The sequence below is a fragment of the Bubalus kerabau genome, chromosome 1, assembly GCF_029407905.1.
Source record: "Bubalus kerabau isolate K-KA32 ecotype Philippines breed swamp buffalo chromosome 1, PCC_UOA_SB_1v2, whole genome shotgun sequence".
Classification (NCBI taxonomy): domain Eukaryota; kingdom Metazoa; phylum Chordata; class Mammalia; order Artiodactyla; family Bovidae; genus Bubalus; species Bubalus kerabau.
In genome coordinates, this window is record NC_073624.1 from 166,895,073 (window position 1) to 166,917,295 (window position 22,223).

A 22,223-nucleotide genomic window follows, 5' to 3' on the forward strand; every position below is an offset into this window, starting at 1 on the left:
AACCACGAGGCAGGCTCCACCTTGGCCTCTGATCCAGGCTGGAAGAGCCCCGCCCCCTCCTTCTTCACCCAACTCAAGCAACCTGCTGGCTGGAGGGGGAGGGGGTTGGGCAGCCTTCCCTCTTCCCCTACAGCTGGGCATTCCCTGGACAAGGGAAGTATGTGGACAGATGAATGACTTCTGTATACAGTTCTCAAAATTGCGTTGAAGCAGGGTGTTTTCCTCCTGATGCAATTAAGCCAGGCTCATGGTCCATGGGCAGTTAAGATGACAGGGTCCTGTGGTAAGGTTTTCTGGTGACTTTTTTATAGCCGACAGCACCTGGCTTTCTTTTACATTAGCACTAAGGAGACCAAATTACTGACTTTTCCTGGGAGATTGGATCTCCCAGAACCCTGGGGTTTTGGCCCAGTCCAGTCCCAGCACAGGCATTCCCCTGGAAGAACACCGCCCCTAATGGTCTAGCCTCCTCCTGCCTGCTCCGTGGCCTCTCCTGGCTTCCTCTCCCTCCTGCTCTCGTTCACCTTCCAATTTCCTCTCCTCCCCCAAGTTCTCTCCTCAGGACCATTTTTAGTCTGTGTTTGTGAAGGTTTGTGAAGGAAACTGACAGCCTGGGGGTAGGGATGGGGCAGCAGGAACCCTATCTGATTATTGCACCATTAAGGCCAGTCATCTGGTGGGTGGTCCATGAGTATGGGAGAGACTAGAGGAGGAGGGAAGGAGGGGGAGGGGGAGAGAGAAAGAGGAGGAAAGAATGAAAGAAGAAGGGGGAGAGGAGGGAGGGCCCCTGGGCCCCAGAAAGGAGAGACTAAGGCCTCATCTCTCTCTGCAGGTTTGCAGCCAACCTCATCTCCGGCGTGCTCAGCTACAAGGCCCTGCTGGACAGGTAGGACTGAGCCCCCCTGGGAAGGGCAGTGCCCTCTTCATCTGGCTCCTGCCACACTAGCCAAGGAGCTCGCGGAGGCAGGGCCCATGTCTTTTCTCAGCTCTGTGTTCCCGGCTTCTGTCACTGAGCAGATGACCCCCTGCACATCTCGAGCTTCAGAACGACCTTTAGAACCCTGACACCTACAACACATGATGTGGCAACCTGGAGTGAGTAATCACTCCGGCCACCATAGACTCCTGCGTGTCAAACGGAAATAATAACGTGGCCGCCTCTTGGGGCTGCGGCCACTGTCCTGTGAGATGACGCCTGGGAGGCTTTCGGCCCTAAGCCAGGCACAGCAGCTCTCTGTGCATTTCTGCGCTTCTGCCTGCGCACTCCCCACCGTACCATAACTCGATGGGTCTCCAGGCCTTCCAGCTGCTGCCTCCCCGTGGTGTCTTCTTGGTGTCTCTCCTCCTCACCAGGAGCTCTCTGCTATCCCCCAGAATTCAGTGCTGATGACCCTCCAACTGATTTCAGAGAATCTCATCCTTTACCTTGTCCGGCTGAGCAGCAGGGCAAGAATGGCCTAGGCCCCACCCACAGCTTTGTACCTGTCCGTCACTGACAGTCTAGACCCCAGAATCCCATGTGTGTGTGTGTGTGCGCGCGCTCGCACGGACACACATACCCATACATGTCCATATGTAAGCTCCCACATCTAATCATTGTAAGGGTTGTAAAGCTAGAACTTTATGCCATTGCTCAAGGGCCTGTTTTGGACCCTTCCTTCATTCACTCATTTATTCATTTGCTCACTTTTCTTTTATAAAGCAATTTTTTCTAATTGGAGGAAAAGTGCTTTCCAGTATTGTGTTGGTTTCTCCTATTCAACAACGCGTCAGCCATAATTATACGTATATCACCTCCCTCCCACTCACACCGCCCCCAGGTCGTCGCAGAGCTCCGGGCTGGGCTCCCTGTGCTCCCCAGCTGTCTGTTCTCCGCATGGCAGTGCACATATGTCTGTGCTACTTTCTCCATTTGCTCCACTCTCTCCCCACCCCACTGTGTCTATGAGTTCATTCTCTACATCTGCGTCTCTGTCCCTTCCCTGCAAATAGGTTCATCAATACCATCTTTCTAAGTTCTGTGTATATGTGTTAATATACTGAATTTTTTTTCTTTTTCTGACTGACTTCACGCTGTGTAACAGGCTCTAACTTCATGCCCCTCACTAGAACTGACTCCAGTTCGTTCTTTTTTATTATGCCTGGTAATATTCCATTGTTTCTCTGTGTCACAGCTTCTTCATCCGTTCATCTGTCGATGGACATCTAGGTTGCTTCCATGTCCTAGCTACTGTAAATAGGGCTACTATGAACTTCGGGGTACATGTGTCTTTTTCAATTATCATTTTCTCAGAGTATATGCCCAATGGTGGTATTGCTGGGTCATATGATAGTTTTTTGTCCCTAGTTTTTAAACAAATCCCCATGCTGTTCTCCATAGTGGCTGTATCAATTTACACTCCCACCAGCAGTGCGAGAGGGTTCCCTTTTTTCCACATCCCCTCCAGCATTTATTGTTTGCCGATTTTTTTCACTTTTCAAATTGATGCTGCAAAGATGAAGGGAAATAAGGCCCCATCCCTGTCTTCAAAAGGTTCTCAGACCATCTAGCGAAACAGACACATAAACAGCACCAAATACAACTGTGTCCATCCTCTCTGAGCCTCTCGCTCGTATCTGACCCCCTGACATCCCCACTGGGGCACCTCCTAGTCACTGCAAACTGAGTCATCCCCAGTGGACCCTGGGGCCCCCTCCCCATGGCCCAGCAGGCTCTTTGCCTTGTCCTGCCATCTCAGTAAACGTGCCACACAGCCCTGGGGGTGAATCCAGGATCCTGTAAGTCACCCATGGTATCTTTCTCCCTCGCCTGCTCATCTACTTCAAGCTCAGGGATATCACACTCCCTCCAGAACCCATACTCACACCCTCCTCTTATTCCCATCACCCTCCCCAGGCCCGTCACCTTCCCAGCAGCCCACAGCCTCCTTCCCGTGACCGGCTTCCACCTGTTCTCCACCCAGAACCGGGGCCGTTATGACAGCAAAGCGGATCAGATCATGCCCCTGAGTGCTCTCACTGCCCCAAGAATGAATCATGCCCCCCGACTTCTGCTGCCAAAGAGGCCACAGGCCTCCCCACTTCTCTGTCCATCTCTTTACTCAGCTTTAACTGGCTTTCTTTCATCTTTGACCAGTGTTCCTCAAACAATCTATGGTGAAGGGCCAATATATATTTTATTTAGTAAAATGTTTTTGAAAGAGAAAGTGTTAGTTGCTCAGTCTTGCCCGACTCTTTGCAACCCCATGGACTAACCCACCAGGCTCCTCTGTCTGTGGAATTTTCCAGGCAAGAATACTGGGGTAGGTTGCCATTTCCTACTCCAGGGGATCTTCCTGACCCAGGGATTGAATCCAAGCCTCCCGAATTGCAGGCAGTTTTTTTTCTATCTGAGCCACCAACTGAATTAGCAGAAAAACGGCATATAGATACAAGACACAAGAACTCTAGTTTTATTGTTGGAGTTAGCACAAATAAACGTCCTCTGTCAAGTTCTTACAAGTTTCTGAAAGCTCCCCCTGGAGTCCCACAACCAGCCTGTCATCAGCTGGTCATTCCAGTTCAATCTGACACCCACACTTGGAGCAGCAGGACAGTGGGATGCTCCGCCCAGCCCGCCTGGGCCTCACTCTGCCCCAGCTCACCTCGTGGCTGCCTCTTGACCCCAGGGCTCGGCTCTCGGGTCTGATCCTCAGTGAGACCACCCCTGGTCGCTCCTCCTGCCCTGCCGGTCGCTGTCTCCTCACCCCATCTTGCTGCCTGCCTGCTTCTTTGCACCCTTACATATCCCCGACCTGGGCCCCGTTAGAACAGGAAACTCAGCTCTTGTTTGCACCTGCCTCCCCAGATGCTCGAATGGTGCCTGGTCCAGGAAACAGCTCTGTCACATTTGTTGGCTGAAAGGAAGGAAGAAGGGAGGAAAGAAGGGAGGGAAGAAGAGGCAGAAAGAGAGAGAGAGAAAAAAATGGAGTAAGAGGAAAGGGAGGTGCAATGTGGAGGGGAGGGTGAAACAGGAAGAGGAAAGACAGAGGGAGAGAGAGAGAAGGAGGAAGAAGAGGAAGTGGGGGAGGAGGAGGAAGGAAGGAAGTACCTGAGACATGCTGAGATCATAGGAGAAAGAGAGCTTTCCACCTTGAACTCAAAGGAGGCTTCTGGAAGAGCTGATGAAGGAGTAAGCTCTCAAAAGAGTGAAGGGAGTCTTCTAAACAGATCAGTTGAGTGCAGGGCTGAGGGTGAAGGCGTGCCAAGCAGAGCAGCAGAAGCAAAGGCCCAGAGTGGCCAGATGTGTACCTGCACGTGTCATCGTGAGGCTGGAGTGAGGGAGACTAATGGAGGCCGGAGAACACGAGGGTCTTCCTGGGGCGCTCCGCTACTTTAGAAAATGGGAATCTAGCTCTTGAACGGCCATCATCATGCAGTTCTGGCGTCAAGTTAGAGTAGAACCGATTTTGATTCCCAGCCTCTCTTCCCTCCCTTCCCCTCCAGCCACTCCATCCCCACCGACTGTGCCAAGGGCCAGCTATCAGGGCAGCCGCTCTGTATGAAGCAATACTACGGGCTCTTCTCCTCCTACCGGCTCCCTGGCCACACCCAGGACACGCTGGTGGCCCAGAAGAGCAGTGTCATGCCCGAGCCGGAGCACGTCATTGTGGCCTGCTGCAACCAGGTAAGCGGCCCCTTGCTCCTGCAGCCTCTCGGGCCTGGGGAGGGGTGCACATTGTTCATCCCTTCCTGCTTCTCCAGGGTGTTCAGCCCCCTCCCAGAGTCACATGGTGAGCTGGGGCAGGGTGGCCCCAAAATAGGGTCTCTTGATTTCTGTCCGTCCCATTTCTCTCCACTGGTTGGATTTTAAGAAGGGGGAGCATCGTCAGTCGAGATGCCTTTGGTAGGCTCCCATTTCAGTCCTGTCTAGCCAAGTCAGGTCCAATGAACTGCCTGGATGGACTGAGGGTCGTCAATGAGACCCAGCATGTCTTCAGCCCTTCCACATGCAGTCACCCAGGTCGTGGCCTTCCTGGAGACCACACACAGATGGACAGCTTACAGACTGACCGACTGGGCATCCACGTCCAGGTGGGCCTGGTATCTATCATCCCATCTGATCTTAGGATGACCTTGCAGAGGAGGCCTTGGATCTCCATTTGACGCATGAGGAGATGAGATTTAGGTTAAATGGCTTGTCCAAGGGTGAGAAGGACTCCTCGGTCTGCCCATGTCACAAGCCCGTGCTCTATCCCCTGCAGCTCAGGCCCTCAGACTGGGCTCCAGGGGAACAAAAGAGCCTGTAGGGGCTCAGGGGACGCCAGGCAGTGTACTTTATATACTGAGGCTCCACATAAATATTTCATCTGATGAAAAGCTGTTTGTTTTCATTAAAACCCAACTTTGACACCCACCCAGGGACTCCCCTGGTATTTTTTTCTATAGTGTTTTCTTCTTAGGCTCATTTGACATTTGCTGTCTAAATTGGGAGCCCTAAGTTTGCCAACAAAACATGGCTGTTCACAGGTTGGAAGCCCACCTGACCCCTGGCTGGCCACAAGACAAGAAGCTTTCTCCACCTTGATTCAAAAGTCAAACCCAGAATATCCCAGCGCCCCCCGCCCCGCCACACACACACACACCATAGTATCCATCCCTCCCAGAAATGCTAAGACTCCTGCTCTGAACCAAACCACCTGAATGCGGCTCAGGACATGGGGCCAGCACACGTCAATCAGCAGAGAAGGGACCTTGACCTGGGACTATGAATAGAACCCCTTACAATGCTGAGGCTCTAGCTGCGAAATTACTGAGCGCCGGTTCACAGGCCTCACCTACAGAGCTCACGCGAGTACGCGTGTATAGGTACATATGCACACGTGGAGCATTTTGTGTGGTGTTCTTCCATTTTAATCTTTCTCTGCATATTTTTTGCTGCCATTTTTTTCTCCACTCACCAGTGTGTTTGAAATCTATCCCTGTAGCTGTATCTAGAGCTAGTTTATTCCTTTTAACTGCTGGATAGACATGTATTGGACAGGTGCTCCACGTTTTACTTAACCATTCCCTTCCTGCAGAACATTTGGGCTCTCTCTACCAATTTTCTACTGCAAACAAGGTTGATATGCACATTCCTTTATATGTCTCCCAGGGCACAAGTATATGTTTCTCTAAGCCTTAGACTAAAGTATGCATTTATAAGAGCAGTTACTGAATCATCGGGCATGCACTGTTTTCAGTTTTGATTGACACAGCCCTCCAACAGCAAGCAGATGTATCAATTTCCACTCAGTTTCCCACAAATATAATGGTTTTACATCAAATAGGAACTACAGAAAAAAAAAAAAAAAACACCTCTCTTAAGTTTAATCTGGCCTTCTTTGATCTGGGAGAGCCTGGAGTCCAGCACAGTTGACAGTGTCGGGCTGGTCCCCACATTGTGGCTCTTCTGAACCATCGAGTACCTTGGGAACCAGGGGCCTGAGTGTTCCCCCGTCCTGCTCCCACGTGGAGGCTCAGGGAAGGCCTGACATCTAGGGCAGGCTGCCCTGAGTGAAGTCTTTGACCTGTTTCCCCCACAGTTCTTTGTCTTGGATGTTGTGATTAATTTCCGCCGTCTCAGTGAGGGGGATCTGTTCACTCAGTTGAGAAAGATAGTCAGAATGGCTTCCAACGAGGATGAACGCTTGCCTCCAATCGGCCTGCTGACGTCAGACGGGAGGAGCGAGTGGAATGAGGCCAGGACGGTCCTCATGAAAGGTTAGCAGCAGCGCCCAGCACGTCTCCATGCTCATCTCATCCTCACACCCATTGGCTCCCTCCCTCCAGGGGTGTACCTCATCCCCATTTGCCATAGCGTGGGAAGCTCAGGCCTCCTTCCAGCCCAGGACCCAGTGGTATGTCCTGCAGTTGGCCTGCGGTCAGCTGAAGGCATCTTTTGTCCCCTTGTAATTCATCTGACGGCATGCTGACTTTCTGGGTGAGGCTGGCTAGCCCCGGAATCCAAGGATGTCTGGGAGCATGGTGGGGGCAAGGTTTTGAGTTGAAGGAAGGCCAGCTGCAGAGAAGCAGTGGTGTTTTACTGGTGGGCAAGGAAGGTGCTCGTTTCCGGGATCTGAGCTGCTGGGAGAGTTGTCAGGTGGGGTTGGGATGGGCCCACCCCTGGGTGTGGTTGGCTGCCTCCTTCACGTGATTTCTTGGTCCCAGAATTCTTCATCTTCAAGCTGATCTTATCCTTCTGGCTGCTGCTCTTAAGAAAGTTTCTAAGCTTTCCCATAAGAAATCCAGCAACAGTCTTACATTTTTCAAATTGTCCTTCTGGAAACTACTTTTCAAACCCAAAGCAAGCCCTGTTCTCAGGAACTGGGTGGAGAGTCTTGCTTTCTTGCCTACATTCCCAGAAGAAGGGTGGGACTTCTTTGAGCCTCTGTCTGCCCCTTGGGCTTTCATTCCAGCCATTCAGAGTTCTTGAGTGTCTGTAAGCTGAGGACTGGGCTAGGCCTGAGGTGTGTAAGGGACAAAAAGGATGGAGTCCTTGGCCTTGAGCAGCCCCCTCGATAGGAATCAGGGATGGATTCAAGTACATAGTGATGCAGTGTCTACCCACCGAAGGCAGTAGAGCCAGTAGCTACCAAATAAATGCTCCAGGACTTCAGAGAGGGGAGGGAGCCCTTCTAGTTGGGAGGCTTTTGAAAGGCTTTGAGGGAAGAGGTGGGAATTGAACAAAACCCTGTGACATGAGTGAGAGGGACAGGAGGGAGGGACAGTGTCCAGGCAGGCAGACCAACTGCAGGCAAAGTTAACCGCCCAGCAGGGCCGTGTCTGACCTGCCCAGTACCGTGAGGAGAGCAGTGTGGCCAGCAAAGACGGCTGTGCTAGACGTACCGGGAGAACAAGAAGCTGATGGGCTGACTGTCCAGCAGCAGGCACGTCCTTCTCCCTAGAAAGCTCTTCTTCCAGGGCTGGCTGGCTCCTTGCACTGTTCCAAGCTCAACTTAGGTGTTCACCCCAGACTCTCCTGGAATATCCCCCACCTCTCCCCAGCACACTCTACCCCTTGTCCTGTTTTTCATCTTGGTTGCATTTCTTACTCTCTGAAGTCAGTTTTTTGTCTGATTCATGCTGATTATCTGTCCCTTTCCCACGCCGCCACCCAAGTCTGTAAAACCCAGGAGGACAGGGGCCTTACCTGGCTTAACTTCTGAATCTGCTGCCCCAAACACAGTTAATCCCCAGTCATGCTTGTTAAATAAAGGAATGAAGGACAGTAAGGATACTGGGCCCCAGACTTATTTCCCACTTACCACTTAATTTCCTTTCATTCAGTTCTTGGGCACCTTCAAGTGCTTGGTCTTAAATTGGAGGCTGTGTGGATCACAGGTAGCTGCCAGAGGTGACCCTGTTCTTACCAACCTAATGGCCATGAGGGAGAATTAATGTTATAATTTGAAAGTGAGTTAATTCCCTCAGGAGACCATGGTATAATCAAATCCTACTCTTCTCCCCTCCAGGGACAGAGACAGGCATCAGAAGAATTGCCTCTGCTTCCAGGAGGCTTCCCACTTTATTAGCAGGCCAGGCCCAAGCCATCACCCCGCACGACTGACCAGGATTGCCTTGGGGTCTGAGCGCCTGGGTGCGCTAATCGGAATTAATTTGTTAATGGCACTTGATCTGGCTTTCTGAATGGAAGTGCTGTTTCCAAAGGCAGCTGACAGAAAGGAGGGGAGCGCGCGGCTTCGCTCTGCAATCTGATTAATGCAGTTAGCACTGGCTGTGCCGTCCCACAGCGGGAATCTGGTCCTTCACTGAGCTCTCCTCTCTGGAGCGCCCCTTCCCATGGAAGCAAAACGGGGAAACCACTTAGGAAACGATTTGAGTGTCAAAGTGAAAGATTCAGGCAGCTTGGGCTAGAGTTGAGAGTGAAGATGGAAAGATGGAAAGACATGGGTGGGGTCTAGAGAAGTTTCAAAGTAGAAGCAACAATAAGGAAAAGAGGATGAGCTTTTTTTTAAATAAAGTTTATTAGAAATTTATTTCTTTTATTGGAGTATAATTTACAATATTATGTTAGTTTCTGCTGTACAACAAAAGTGGGTCAGCTATATGTATGTAACGTCTGCTCCCTCTTGAGCCTGCCTCCCACCCTCTCCATCCCAGCCCTCTGGGCCATCACAGAGCTCGAGCTGAGCTCCCTGTGCTGCGCAGCAGCTCCCACTCACTGTCTGTCTCACATCAGAGTCTATGTACGTCAGTGCCACTCTCTTTATTCGTCCCACCCTCCCCTTAGAAAAATGGTTCTGATGAGCCTATTTGCAGGGCAAGCATAGAGACACAGATGTAGACAATGGGCTTGTGGACACAAGGGAGTCCTAGGTTTTTGATGTGAGCATCTGAGTAGGTGGTGGGACCATTCACTGAGATGAGAACCAGCCGAGGATGGTTCTCAATGCAGCAGGGAGAAGTCGTCTCCCAGTGTGTCAGGGATGCAGCACCTCGAGCCATCTAAGTAGAGACATCAAGTTAGATCTATGTGTCTGGAGCTCAAGGGAGAGGTCGGTACAGAGATATAAATTTGAGAGCCATCAGCGCAGAAGTGATATTTAAAGTCATGGACCTTGATGAGATCATCTGGAAATGGAAGATGGGGCCTTGGAGGTCAGGTAGAAAAAGATGCAAAGGGGATAGAGAAAGAGCAGCCTGTGAAGTCAAGACGAAACCAGGAGATGAGTCACAAAGATCCAAGAGAGAAGGAGAGAGCCGCCAACTACATCGGATGCTGCTGAGAACTCTCGGGAGAATGGGACAGAGAGGAGACTCTTGGCTTGGCAACCCTAAGTCAGCCATGACCTTCACCAAAGTCAGGCCAGAGTACTAGACAGGGGGGAAGGTGTATGGGGGTGGAAGGCATCCCAGAGTAGGAAGAAACTGGTAATGAGACAGTCACTGAGCAGAATCAGTTAAGGGTGGATGGTTCTTTTCAGACATTTTGGTACTAGAAGAAGCAGAAAAACGGGAGTGACTGGAAGAGGATGGGGGTCAAGGGAAGTGTTTTTAGTAGGAGAGGCAAGTGCGTGGAAATGATCCAGTAAGTGAAATTGTTAGTGAGGAGAGAGGAGACAAATGGAGGGGTGGGATTCTTGCAAAGGCAAAAGGAGATGGAGCACAGAGAATCAGAGACCTTTGACTGATACAGGGAAACTGAACCTGGCCTGAGGCCAGCAGAGCCGTGGTGAGCGGGGTTCTGGAGGCAGAAAAGTATGTGTGATACAGCCTCATAGGAAGTGAGAAAGACAACCTGCTCAGGAAACTTGCTAAGATTCATGGACTGTATTGAGCTCATATTGAGGGCCATACACTTTAGCATTATTTTGCAATCCCCCCTCTCCTCCACATACAACATTGAGGTGCTAAGGTTCAGGCAAGGAGAAGGTGGGTTGCTGAGTTCAGCCAAGGTCAGTGAGTACAACTGAGGGAGAGAAGGCGGGTGTGGAGGGGAATGGTTACAGTGCTGGAATCTGAACTGAGTAAGCAGGTGCGTTGGTCTGCTCAGGCTGCCACAACAACCTACTACACACCCTTGTGGGGCTTAGACAACAGCCATTTATCTTCTCCCACTTACAGAGCCTAGAAGTCCAAGGTCAAGGTGTCAACAGAGGGGTTTCTTCTGAGGCCTTTCTCCTTGACCAGGATGGCTGTCTCCTCCCTGTATCTTTACATTTGTCTTCCCTCTGTGTGCAAGGATGGCTGTGTTCTCATCTCTTTGTCTTATAAGGACACCAGTCATGTTGGATTAAGGTCCAACCCCAGTGACCTCATTTTAATTACCTGTATAAAGACCCCCGTCTCCAAATATAGTCCCTGGGACAGGGTTTAGACTTCAATTTAGGGATTTTGGAGGGGGGACACAGTTTAGCCCATCACAGGAGGGAAGTGAAAGATGGAGGTGGGTGGTGGAGAGTGGAAATAGGCAGTGGGGCTAAAGGGTCCTGGAGATGTCAGTGAGACGAGCTGCAGTGGGAGGTAACAGTGTGTGAAGCAGGACTCAGAGTGGTCAAGGTGTGGGGGGCTTGAGCTGATGCTCCAGTAGGGGTTGGGTCCTGGTAGTAATATGCCTCCTGATGTGGTGATAGGAGTAGGTGCTGAGTTTGATTGTCAAAGGTGAGAAGTCAAAGGAACAAGAGAGGAGGATGCCAGCCGGGCCACACACAGGGATGTTCAGGCTACCGAAAGGATGACGGGAGTGGTGATGGTGAGGAAGAGCTTGAGCCAGGTCCTGGTGGTTGGGCATTGTGAGGAGGCTAGAGGAGCACAGCAACGAGGAGGATAACTTGTGGGGGGAGGAGGAAAGCCTACCGGCTGCAGCTCCACAGAGAGAGCCGGAGGGCAGGGCGAGTCATTCAGAGCTAGGAGGGGATGCCCCCTGCCCATCTGCTGCTGGGCTGAGTGTGAGGGAAGATGACAGTCCTCTAGGAGGGGGTGCAAGGAAGTGGGCCCTCAGAGGGGACACCCTTCAGTTGCGGCCAAGGGTGAACAGAACACTCTCAAAGAAGGTTAACAGGGCAAGGGGAGAGCCAGTCAAGCACTGTGGAGAGTCCAGGAAGGAGGAGAGGAGAGCAGGGGAGGATCGGGTCCACCCAGGGGACACTGGAGTATCAGGGGTGGGAGCCCTGGGGAGGGCGGCCGTTGTTGCAAATGATGCTCCCAGAGCGCTAACCTCTGCGAAGCCTCTCTCTCTCCTGGTTCCAGGAGCAGCTGCTGAGTGTGATGAGGCCTGGGGTCTTCCTGGCTCTCGGGAGAATCGCCGCTAACACTGGAAAATGGGTTGAGCTTTCCAGGGCATCTCAGCTGAAGTCCCAAGGTCTCTACCTCCCTTCCAGAGATGCTGGCAGAGACCAGTGCCCATGGGCACTGGGCCCAGGCTGGCATTATGCAGTAGAAAGTTTCAGCCAAGCTGAGCTCCACTTGTCCTGGTGGCTGCCTATACCAGGAAGCCTGAGCTCAGACAAAATTCCCCCTTGAATTTCCACGGGGTCAGCTGACACCCACAGGGGCGGTTGATTGCATCACCCTGCTCTCCTTCCAGTGATGGTCCCTAATCCCCCAACCAGCTTGGCCCCCTCTGTAAGCTCCCAGGCTGCCCAGCCTGACCCTCTGCCAGGACATTGAGAGGGTGGAGCTCACAGAGGTCCAGGAATGGCCAGTGGGATGCAGTCCACATTGAGGGACCTCCTGGGGGAGCTGAGGGCTATAAGACCTGCAAAGACTGTCTCTGCCCCTGGGATTTGCCATCTTGCTGGGCAGACTAGAATAAATGGAATCGTCAGGACAAGAGCAGACAGGATAAAACCAAAAGGAAGGTCTCCCTTAGGCGTTCTGTGGGAATTTGGGGGCCTCACCCCTCTGCATCCTGTGCCAAGTGAGACTTGAGGCTAAACCAAGGTGGGTTGAGGTCAGTGTGGCTGGGGCTAGTTGACAATATGAGGGTCATCCAGAGAGCTCAAAAAAAAATTTTTTTTTCAGAAAAACCAAACCAGATTCTTGGGTCCTGGTGATTTTCCAGTGGCATTGGAATGAGGCTAAGGAATTCATATTATTAAAGCACCCTCAGGTACAGTCCAGGTTGGAACCCACTTATTCAGATGTTAGTAGCCACCATGCATGGAGGTTCCCCTTATTGCTGGGCCTGTCCTGGCTGCTTTCTGTCCCTTGTTGCTGCAAGTCTTCATAACAGCCTGTGAGGTGAGACTTGCACCCCCATGAGCAGAGGAGGCTGTGTTTCCCACAGGTTAGGTGGAGGGTGGTGGAGCCGGGAGTGACCAGGGAACATCTGTCTCCCAAACCTGACATCTTCAGGGCCTGGCACTCGGGGGTGAGATTTGGGCCTCAGGAGGGCTGTGTGCATCCTCTCAGGACCTCCGTCCGCACCAAAGTGAAGCTATGGCCTTCCTGAACCCGGGAGGAGCCAACACCGTTGTCCTGGTCTAGAAATTTAATTAGACATCCAGCCCTGAGTCTGGAAGACGACAGCACTTGTCAATTTGCAGGAAAAGGATCGCCAGCTGGGAGATCCGCCCCTCTGCTGGCTCGCCTGCCCGGGTGCACTGGAGCTCCTGTGAGCAGACTTTGGAAGCAGATGCCTTCGTTTGCAGAGTCCCGTAAATATTTATTCCCAGCAGCCAATTAGAGCTGAGCCACAGCTTTCAAGGAGGGAACTGACAGAAGGTTGCTGTGTCTGCAGAGGGCCTCTTCGGTCATGGTTTACAAGGCCCACTCGGGATGGGGCGTCTTGCTCTTTAAATATTGTCATCCAGAGATAGGCAAGCCTGCTGATTTTAAAACCAATTACACATTAGCAATAACAGCCTCTCTGATTTAATTGCCCCAGAAATATCTCCTGGCTCTTGAAGCTGAATGCTGTTTTCTTTCTTTGGGCCAACCCCTCCCTCTCACAGGGGAAGCGTGAAGGCTTTCCTGGTTGAGAGCAACCAGACAGGGAGAGGCCTGTGGTCCAGGGCAAGAGGTCTGGGCTTGACTGGCCCCTCGCTGAGGTTCTGGAGTCTGGCTCCTTAGGCCAGGATGGGGAGGTGGCAGCCCATCTAAGGGATGCAAAGCTGGTGTTGTGTGCCTGCTGCACAGAGGGCGATCACTAAGGATACCTCTTATTAGATTCAGGGAAACACTCTGGGGATGTTCTGCCAAGCCCAAAACCACCCTGAAAAAATCCAGTGAGCTGAAAATGGACTTGTGTGGATGGGCACTGCTCTTGCAGTCAGTGACCTCAGACTGAATGGCTATCGTCCTGGTGTGGAGCCCTGACTCTTGCTGACTCTGGGGAGCTCTTTTGCCTCCCCCAGGCTCCCCAAACACCACATACCCTGCATGGACACACTCCAGACTCCTCTGCTCTTTCATTTCTCCCTCTGTGCCATCTTTCTGGCCCTCACTTTCCATTTCACGGGCAGCACTGTGCTATTTGGTTTCAAGGCAGCTGAGAGGTTGGGGGTTTTGGGTTTGTTTGTTTGTATCTCCTGCCTTTCTCCACGTACCACCCCTCCCCTAATTCTGAAATTCTGAAAGTATGATAGCTCTTTAAATCTGTCTTTGTGGGAAGGGTAGCTGGAACCCAGAGGGAAGAGCAGTTCTTGGCTACTGACTTCTTTTTTAAAAAAATTAAACTTCTTTGGAGATAATTATAGACGCACATGCACTTGTATGAAATAAACATGCTTGTACTGTTCATCCTCCCCCTCCCCCACCCCGCAGGGAGTGGTAACATCTTGCAAATCTTACAGTATCACAACCAGGACACTGAGGAGGATACAGTCAAGACAGAGAACATTTCCATCCCCACAAGGACCCCTGGTGCCCCTTTACAGCTGCACCCACTTTCGCTCCAACTCCACCCCTCCTTAATCCCTAGCAACCACTAATCCATCCTTCATTTCTATGATGTTGTTTCAAGAATGTCATATAAATGGAATCATGCAGCATGTGACTTTCTGAGATTGGCTTTTTTACTCAGTATAATACTCTGGAGAGATCCATCCCAGTTATTGTATGTGCGAATAGTTCATTCTGTATTCCACAATTTGGATGTTTCAACGTAAGTGACGTAACCATCCACCCATTGAAGGACATCTGAGTTGTTTCTACTTTTTGGCTACTACAAATAAAGCTACTGTGAATACATGCATAGGTTTTTGTGTGATCATAAGTTTTCGTTTCAAAGAAAATGTTCAGGAATGAAATTGTAGGTCATATGATATTTGCATGCTTCGTTTTACAGGAAACCGCGAAAGTGTTCTTTAGAGTGACTTTACCATTTTACTTGGAGAAGGCAATGGCACCCCAGTCCAGTACTCCTGCCTGGAAAATCCCATGGATGGAGGAGCCTGGTAGGCTGCAGTCCATGGGGTCGCTGAGGGTCGGACACGATGAGTGACTTCACTTTCACTTTTCACTTTTATGCATTGGAGAAGGAAATGGCAACCCACTCCAGTGTTCTTGCCTGGAGAATCCCAGGGACGGGGGCGCCTGGTGGGCTGCCGTCTATGGGGTCGCACAGAGTCGGACACGACTGAAGCGACTTAGCAGCAGCAACAACCATTTTACTTACCCATCAGCAATGCATGAATGATCCAGTTTCTCTTCATTGTCATTATTTTTTATTTTTATTATTGCCGTCTGGTAGGTGTGCAGTGATCTTATTGTGGTTGTAATTTACATTTCTCTGATGACTAATGATGTTGAATATTTTTTCATGTGCTAATTTTCCCTCTATATCTCATCTTTTGGGAAATATCATTTCACATCTTCTGCTCATTTTCTAATTGGATTGTTTGGGGCTTAGGTTTTGGGTTTTGGATTTTTTTTACTGTGAGTTCTGAGAGCTGCTTATATATTCTTTACTAACCTTTTATTGGATATGTGGCTTTATATTTTTTCCCAATCTGAGCTTTATCTTTTCATCTTCTTAACAGGGTGTTTCACTGAAGAAATGTTTTTAGTTTTGATGAAGTCCAATTTATCAGTTTTTTTCTTTTGTGGATCATACATTTGGCAACAAGCCTAAGAATTATATGTCTAGTCCTAATATCCCAAAGATGAATTTCTCCTAAAAGTTTTATAACATTGTACATTTAAGCTGACAATCTATTTTGTGCTAATTTTTTGTAAGGTATCAGATTTTTATCCAAGGTTTTCAGGGAGGGGTACCTATGGATGTACAGATGTTCCAGTAATATTTGCTGAAAAAGCCATCCTTCCTCCATTAAATTACTTTTGCACCTTTGTCAAAATCAATTGGGCATATTTGTGTTAGTCTATTTTGGGGTTTTCTATTCTCTGCCATTGATCTATATGTTCATCTGTCTGCCAATACTGCACGTTCTTGGCTATGTGATAAGTCTTTAAATTGGATACACTGATTCCTCCAACTTTATTCTTTTTAAAAATTGTTTTAGCTATTCTAGTTCCTTTGCCTTTTCACACAGATTTTAGAATAATCTTGTCTACAGCTACAAAAAGTCTTGCTGGGATTTTGATGGGAGCTGGTTAAGCCTGTGTACCAACCTGGGGAGAACTGGCATGTTCACTACACTGAGTTTTCCCATGCATGAACATGATCTCTCCATTTACTTAGATCTTTGATTTTTTGCATTGGGTGTTTTGTAGTTTCTTTGTATAAGTCCTGCATGCTTTTGTTAAATTTACACTGGAGATTTCATTCATTTTGCATGATCTAAATGACATTGCATTTTCACTTTTGGTGTTCATATCTTTGTCACTGGTATTGGATTTTTGTATGTTTATTTTATATCCTGTGAACTTCTAACTCATCTATTAGTTCTAGGTGGGGTTTTCTGGGGCTAGATTCCTTATGATTTTCTACACAAATCATGTCATATGAAAACAGGCAGTTTTTTCTTGTTGATATTTTTCTTTTTTATTCCCTTTTCTTGCCTTTTGGTGTGGCCAGAACTTCCAGTACTAGTTGAACAGCAGTGGTAAGGATGGGTATCCTTTCTTGTTCCTTATCTTAGGGGCAAGGCATACAGTCTTTTCACCCTTAAGTATATTAGCTATATGCATTTTTGTTTTGGGTAAATTCTTTTCATGAGGTTGAGGAAGTTCCACTCTATTCCTAGTTTTCTGAGATTTTATCATGATAAGATGTTGAATTTTGTAACTTGTACTTCATCAATTGATCTAATCATGTGATTTTTCAATAGTGTGTTAATACTGTGGATTACGTCAGTTGATTTTCAAATTCGGAACCAGGTTTGCATTCCTGGAACGAGCCCCACTTAGCCACAGTATATAGTTGTTACATGTTGCTTAATTCTATTTGCTGATACATTGTTAGCTATCTTTGTTTCTATATTAATGAGGGTTATTTATCTGTAGCTGGTTGTTTTTTTTTTTTTTTCCGTGTGTATGATGTGTGTATGTGTTTATGGGTGGTGGTGTACTGTTTTGTCTGGTTTTGGTGTCATGGTAACACTGGGTTCCTAAAATGAATTGGGAAGTGTTCGCTTTTCTTATATTGTCTGGAAGAAATTGTGTAGATTGGGGTTGATTCTCCCCTAAATGTTTGGTAGAATTCTCTAGTGAAACCATTAGGGCCTGGAGATTTGGTTGAGGAGGGGAAACTTTAAACTTACAAATTTAATTTCCTTAATAGTTACGGGGCTCTCCAAATTATTTGTTTCGTATTTTGTGCATTGTGGTAGTTTATACTTTTTAAGTGATTAATGCATTTCATCCAAGTTGTCAAATTTATGTCTGTAGAGTGGTTCATAGTATTTTCTTAATATCCTTTTGATGTCTGCAAGATCCATAGTGATGTCTCTGTTTAATTCCTAGTATTGTGTCTTTTCTTTAATTTTTATTTGTTAGTCTTGCCAGGGATTTGATTGAATTTTTAAAGGAACCAGTTTTCTTTCCATTATTTTATTTTTTTCCTATTTTCAATTTCACTGATTTCTACTCTTTGTTATTCCCTTCTTCCTACTTGCTTTGGGTTTATTTTGCTTTTTTTCACTAATATTTTAGGTGAGAGCTTATATTACTCATTTAAGTCTTTTCCCCTTTTCTAATGTCAGTATTTGTGTTATACATTTCCCTCTTAACAAAGCTTTAGTTGTGTCTCATAAATTTTGATATGGTATATTTTTGTTTTCATTCATTTCAATGTTTGCTTTTTAATTTCTTTAAATTTCTTCCTTGACCCATAGATTATCTGGAAGAGTGTTGTTTACTTTCCAAATGTTTGAAAATTTTTCTTTTATTTTTCTGTTATTTAAAAGAAAAGCTTGATTCCAGTTGTCAGGGAACACATTTTTGCATGATATCAATTATTTTCAATTTGTTGAGGGTGTTTCATGGCCTAAGATATGGTCTACTGTGGCATATATGTTACAGGGGCACTTGAAGAGAAGCATTCTGCTGTTGATGGTGAAGTGTTTTGTACACATCAATTAGATTCTGTTGGTTGATGGTGTTGTTAAGTTCTTTGATATCCTTGCTGACATTCTATGGTTGTTCTGTTAAGTATCAAGAGAGGTGTATCCGAGTCTCCAAATTATGGATTTGTCTATTTCTTCCTTCAGTTCTCTTAACTCTAGTTTCAAAAAATAACAGAGGTATGTTTGGTTGATACACATTTAGAATTACTATGTCATCTTGACATCAAGACTGATCCATTTGTTTTATGTAATATTCCTCAATATCTCAATATCTCTTGTATCAATACCTCTCTCTGAAGTTTACTCAAATCTGATGTTAATTTGTCCACTCCTGCTTTACTTTCATTAATATTTGCTTGATACGTCTTTTTCCTTTTCCTTTCAGCCAGCTTCTATCATTATATTTGATGTGAGTTTCCTGTAGATAGAATGTAGCTTGGATATACATTTGTTGGCATCCTCATAGCCTCTAGGGGCTGGGAGTGTAAAGATCACCATGAGCCATAGAGTAGGGAAGGATTGGAGAGGTGGGATGGCAGAGTTTCCTCCCAAAATGGGCTATGATTCCTTTGTCTGTGGAGTAAAGATGCTCAGCTGCGCATGACAAATGTTCAGAAGCTCTTAAGTATCTGAAAGGAACCCAGTGCCTCCCTCCCCAGACTGTGTGAGGCAGGACAGTAGAAGTCTGATATGGGTCCTTTTCCCAGGGAATAGACCAGAGAAGTCAAGTGTCCCAGAGAGGGCTGTGTGTGTGTGTGAGTGTGCACAGGTGGGTGTGCTGGGGATCAGCACCTGAGAGGTCTGCAGGCCTCCAAAGGCAGAGCTGCTGTGTTCATTTTCTCTTCGCTCACCTTAGTCACAGACTGGAAACTTTGAACCTCGAGTAGAGCTCTAGGGTCCTCCAAGGCTCACGGCCTCTGGAATTTCTGCATCTCCGAAGTTGTCGACTCCCCAGGCGTGGGTGGCAGAGCAAGCTCCTCCTATTACTCAATTCTGACTTCTACCTATTAAGCAGGGGCTCCTTGAGGAAGATTGATTTACCACATTAAGCGAGCCTCCCTGTGCTCGATGAGGATGTCACAAGACAAACGGCTCCTGCCGTGTGCCTCCGGCCCACCGCCCCATGTTTCCATTACGCTGGGGCCAGAGTCGTGGTGGATGAGTTTGGATGTAGTTCATTTTCTGCTTTACACGATAAACTTGTCAGCACCTGGCCAATCAGCTGCCCGTGCACAGGGAGTTCATTTGGAAGGCCACCTGGCGTCCTGGCTCTGCTGTCCTGCTCCCATTTCACTCTGTTTAATGAGCCAGGACCCGGTTCCTGTCGAGTGGTGCTGAGCGGTGTCCTGCTCAACCTGCATGCAGCGGTATGGCTCAGCCCCTCCTTGGGGTCCCTCTGTCTTGCCCGGAGGTGGCTGGGGCACGGATGCCCAGGGAGCTGTCCTTTTATGCCACCAGCTTCGAGTCACCCAGCTGAAAAGGAGGGTGCCCAACCCTCACTCTTCCCCCAGCGGCTGCATCAGGCCTGCTCCCCAGGCTCTGAGCTGGACAGGCCTGCCTTGGGCTTCCCAGGGAGCAGAAGCCTGCCTACTCCACTCTGCCCTTGGGGCTGTTTCATAGGCAGAGACCTAGCCTGGGCTCTCAGAGCTCACTGAGACACAGGCCGACATGTGTAGCATGGGGCTGCCATGCTCCCCAGGCCCCAGCCCTCCCCAAGCGGCCAGGCATCGCTGACAAGCTCCACTCACCAGCCTCAGAGCCTTCTCCAGCACTGTTACTTCCTTCCTGATGTGCTCCTTCCTTCCTCTCCACCTATTTTGGATCAGACCTAGGCCTGGCCAAGGCCTCTCTATGCTCTGCAGTCACCAGCCACCCTGAGCCCAAGGACCCCCAGAATAACACATAGTGCAGGGCCGGGCACCATGGCTGTTGGCAAGGACTCCAATAGGAGCCAGGGTGGGCGGGGGGGGGCGGGGGGGGGGGTTTGCAGAGGGTAAGGAATCCCTTTCCTGTCTCCATCTCTCCTCCACCCCTTTCATCCTATGAAACTCCCTGCTCCAAAGGGCCTGGAAGTCTGAGCTATGCCCGCAGATCTCAGCCTCACCTGTCCATGCACGCTTAAGTCCATTGCCAGACACAGATACTTCCTGTGCCCACCTAAGCCAGGGAACCAGGCCCTGCTCTCTGTGAGCTCAAAGCTTGAGAGGAGGCAGCCAGATCAGGGTTTTCGGGCTGGATGGTCAGTGGCTGGGGTCTGGGGCAGCTACAGGGTCCCATACTGTAAGGTCACGCATTGTGCGGTAGGAGGCAGTGTGTGTAGAGGTAACTGGTCTGGCGCTGGCTCAGGTTCTATGTGAGGCCAGCCTGGTGGACCAAGCAGAGGGTCCCTGTCTGCCCTGGGCAGGCACCCGAGCCAGCATGTTACTGGGGTGAGGCGTTCAGGGCGGGGCAGGAGCCCTCTGGGTTGCTCTCACCCACACGGGATGCAGGGCCCACACTGTGATAGGGTTTGGGATCTCAGGAGCATTTGATGAGTAGAGCTTTGATAGACAGAGGAGAAGGGCTCCCACCCAGGGGGCAGCCTGCATGATCTGAGGGGATGGATGTGCGCGGGTATCCAGCAGCAGCAGGAGCTCCTGTGAGGTGCATGCCAGGATTCCAAGGAGGTGACCCAGTGGGGCAGCATAGGCGAGCCGTGGAGTCCAGAGGGGGGTGTTGAGAAGTTTGGAGTCTATCTTGTGGGTAGTAGAAGTTGACTCAGGTTGAGGAGGGTGAAGCGGTGACTGTATCACACTCAAGGGAGGAGGAACGGGAGTTTCCCACCTCCCCTCTCCCACACTGACCACCACAATGGAGTCTCACTGAACGTTCAAACCCCAGGGCTGGGACCAAAGCCTGGAAGTTGATCAGAGGAGGCAGGAAAGTCCAAGAGGCCAAGTGGAAAGTGATGAGTCACTCTGGACACATAGGGATCAAGAAGAATCTTGAACACAGAGGGCTCCCCTAATCCATATTCCAGATGAGTGTGAGGGGAGGAAGACCCAAGGAGGGGCTGGCTTGCTGGCCAGCCTCATTCCAGAGTGGAAAGCCAGCCTGAGATACTTCTCCTTCCCCCAGGATGTGCAAGAGGAGGGAGGAAGGTGATGATAAGGACCACAGTCTCCTTTCACTGGAGGACATCTGTGGACACCTCTCGTGAACCTGGAGAATTCACCCCGGCAGAGCAGGGACTGCTCAAGTGCCCTTAGCATCTGTGTGCCCAGGAGGTGCTGCGGAGCCCCAGGGGAGGGTCTCAAGTGTTGCCTCACTCGAGGCTGCCTGTGCCAGGAGTGGGGAGCAGCCCAGAGAGCCCAGGATGAGGCTGAGAGGAGGGAGGAGCAGACAGGAGCTCCTCAATGGCCCCTCCAGGCCCTTAGCTGGACAGAGGAAAGGCCGGACAGGCTCCAGACGCGGTCCTCACTGGCATGTCGGCTGTGGATTCAGCTGCCCCCTGACCGGGGAAGGTGCTGCTATGCCTGGCTCAGCCCGCGGGCAGGACCCGGCTGGTGAACGAAGGCTGCGGGCAGATCTGAGCCTCAGGGTGTGGAAGTCACACCTGCTGCCACACGTTCCCTGGACTTCAGGAAGGCATTTTCCAGATGAGTGTGACACACGATGGGTACATTTCTTAGCTTAAGGCTCTGGAGAGAAAGAAAGCTCCAGACCTGGGGGCTGGGATGGGATGGGGGTAGGTTCTGAAAAGAGGAATTCAGACTTAGTCCCTGGGGTTCCAAAGGGAGAGGGAAGAGCCTGAGTGGAGAGGAGCAAGTGGCTGCCGAAGCAGAGGGCTGCATACCCGGGCTCAGAATCGGGGAGCACAGGAGGGCCAGGACCAGGACCAGGGCTGCCCAGAGGTCTGCCTTCATGCTAGGACAGGAGGGATCTGGGAGCTGACTCAACCAACTGCCTTCTCGGAAGGATCTTCAGCCCCCAGAATGTTTCTATCTGACACAGAGAATAGCATTCTGGACAGGGACCTTAAATATCTGCAGAGACAACAGAGTTAAATAAATGGGAAAACTGTGGCAAACCAAGACACAGCTTCTCAACTCCAGCTCATTCCTGCAGTGTGAGGACGTGAATCCAGCATAACTACACAGTAGAAGATTAGTATTAGAATTGGTCACATGTGACCAAAAATCCAAAATATTGGTATCTTAAAGAAAACAGAGGTTTCTCTCTCTCTCCGTCTCTCTCATATATACCTAAACCGAGCCCTCCAGAGCTGAGAGA

General features: G+C 49.5%; 1 protein-coding gene across 1 annotated transcript in view; it reads left to right on the forward strand.

Annotated features, from left to right (window-relative positions):
• CHAT (choline O-acetyltransferase) overlaps window positions 1-22,223 on the forward strand; it is a 60,623-nt gene that overhangs the window by 19,656 nt on the left and 18,744 nt on the right. Inside the window, exons 5-7 of the mRNA XM_055538501.1 lie at window positions 833-886; window positions 4,486-4,666; window positions 6,564-6,741. Of these exons, the coding sequence (XP_055394476.1) occupies window positions 833-886; window positions 4,486-4,666; window positions 6,564-6,741 (413 nt within the window). The remainder of the gene's footprint in view (window positions 1-832; window positions 887-4,485; window positions 4,667-6,563; window positions 6,742-22,223) is intronic.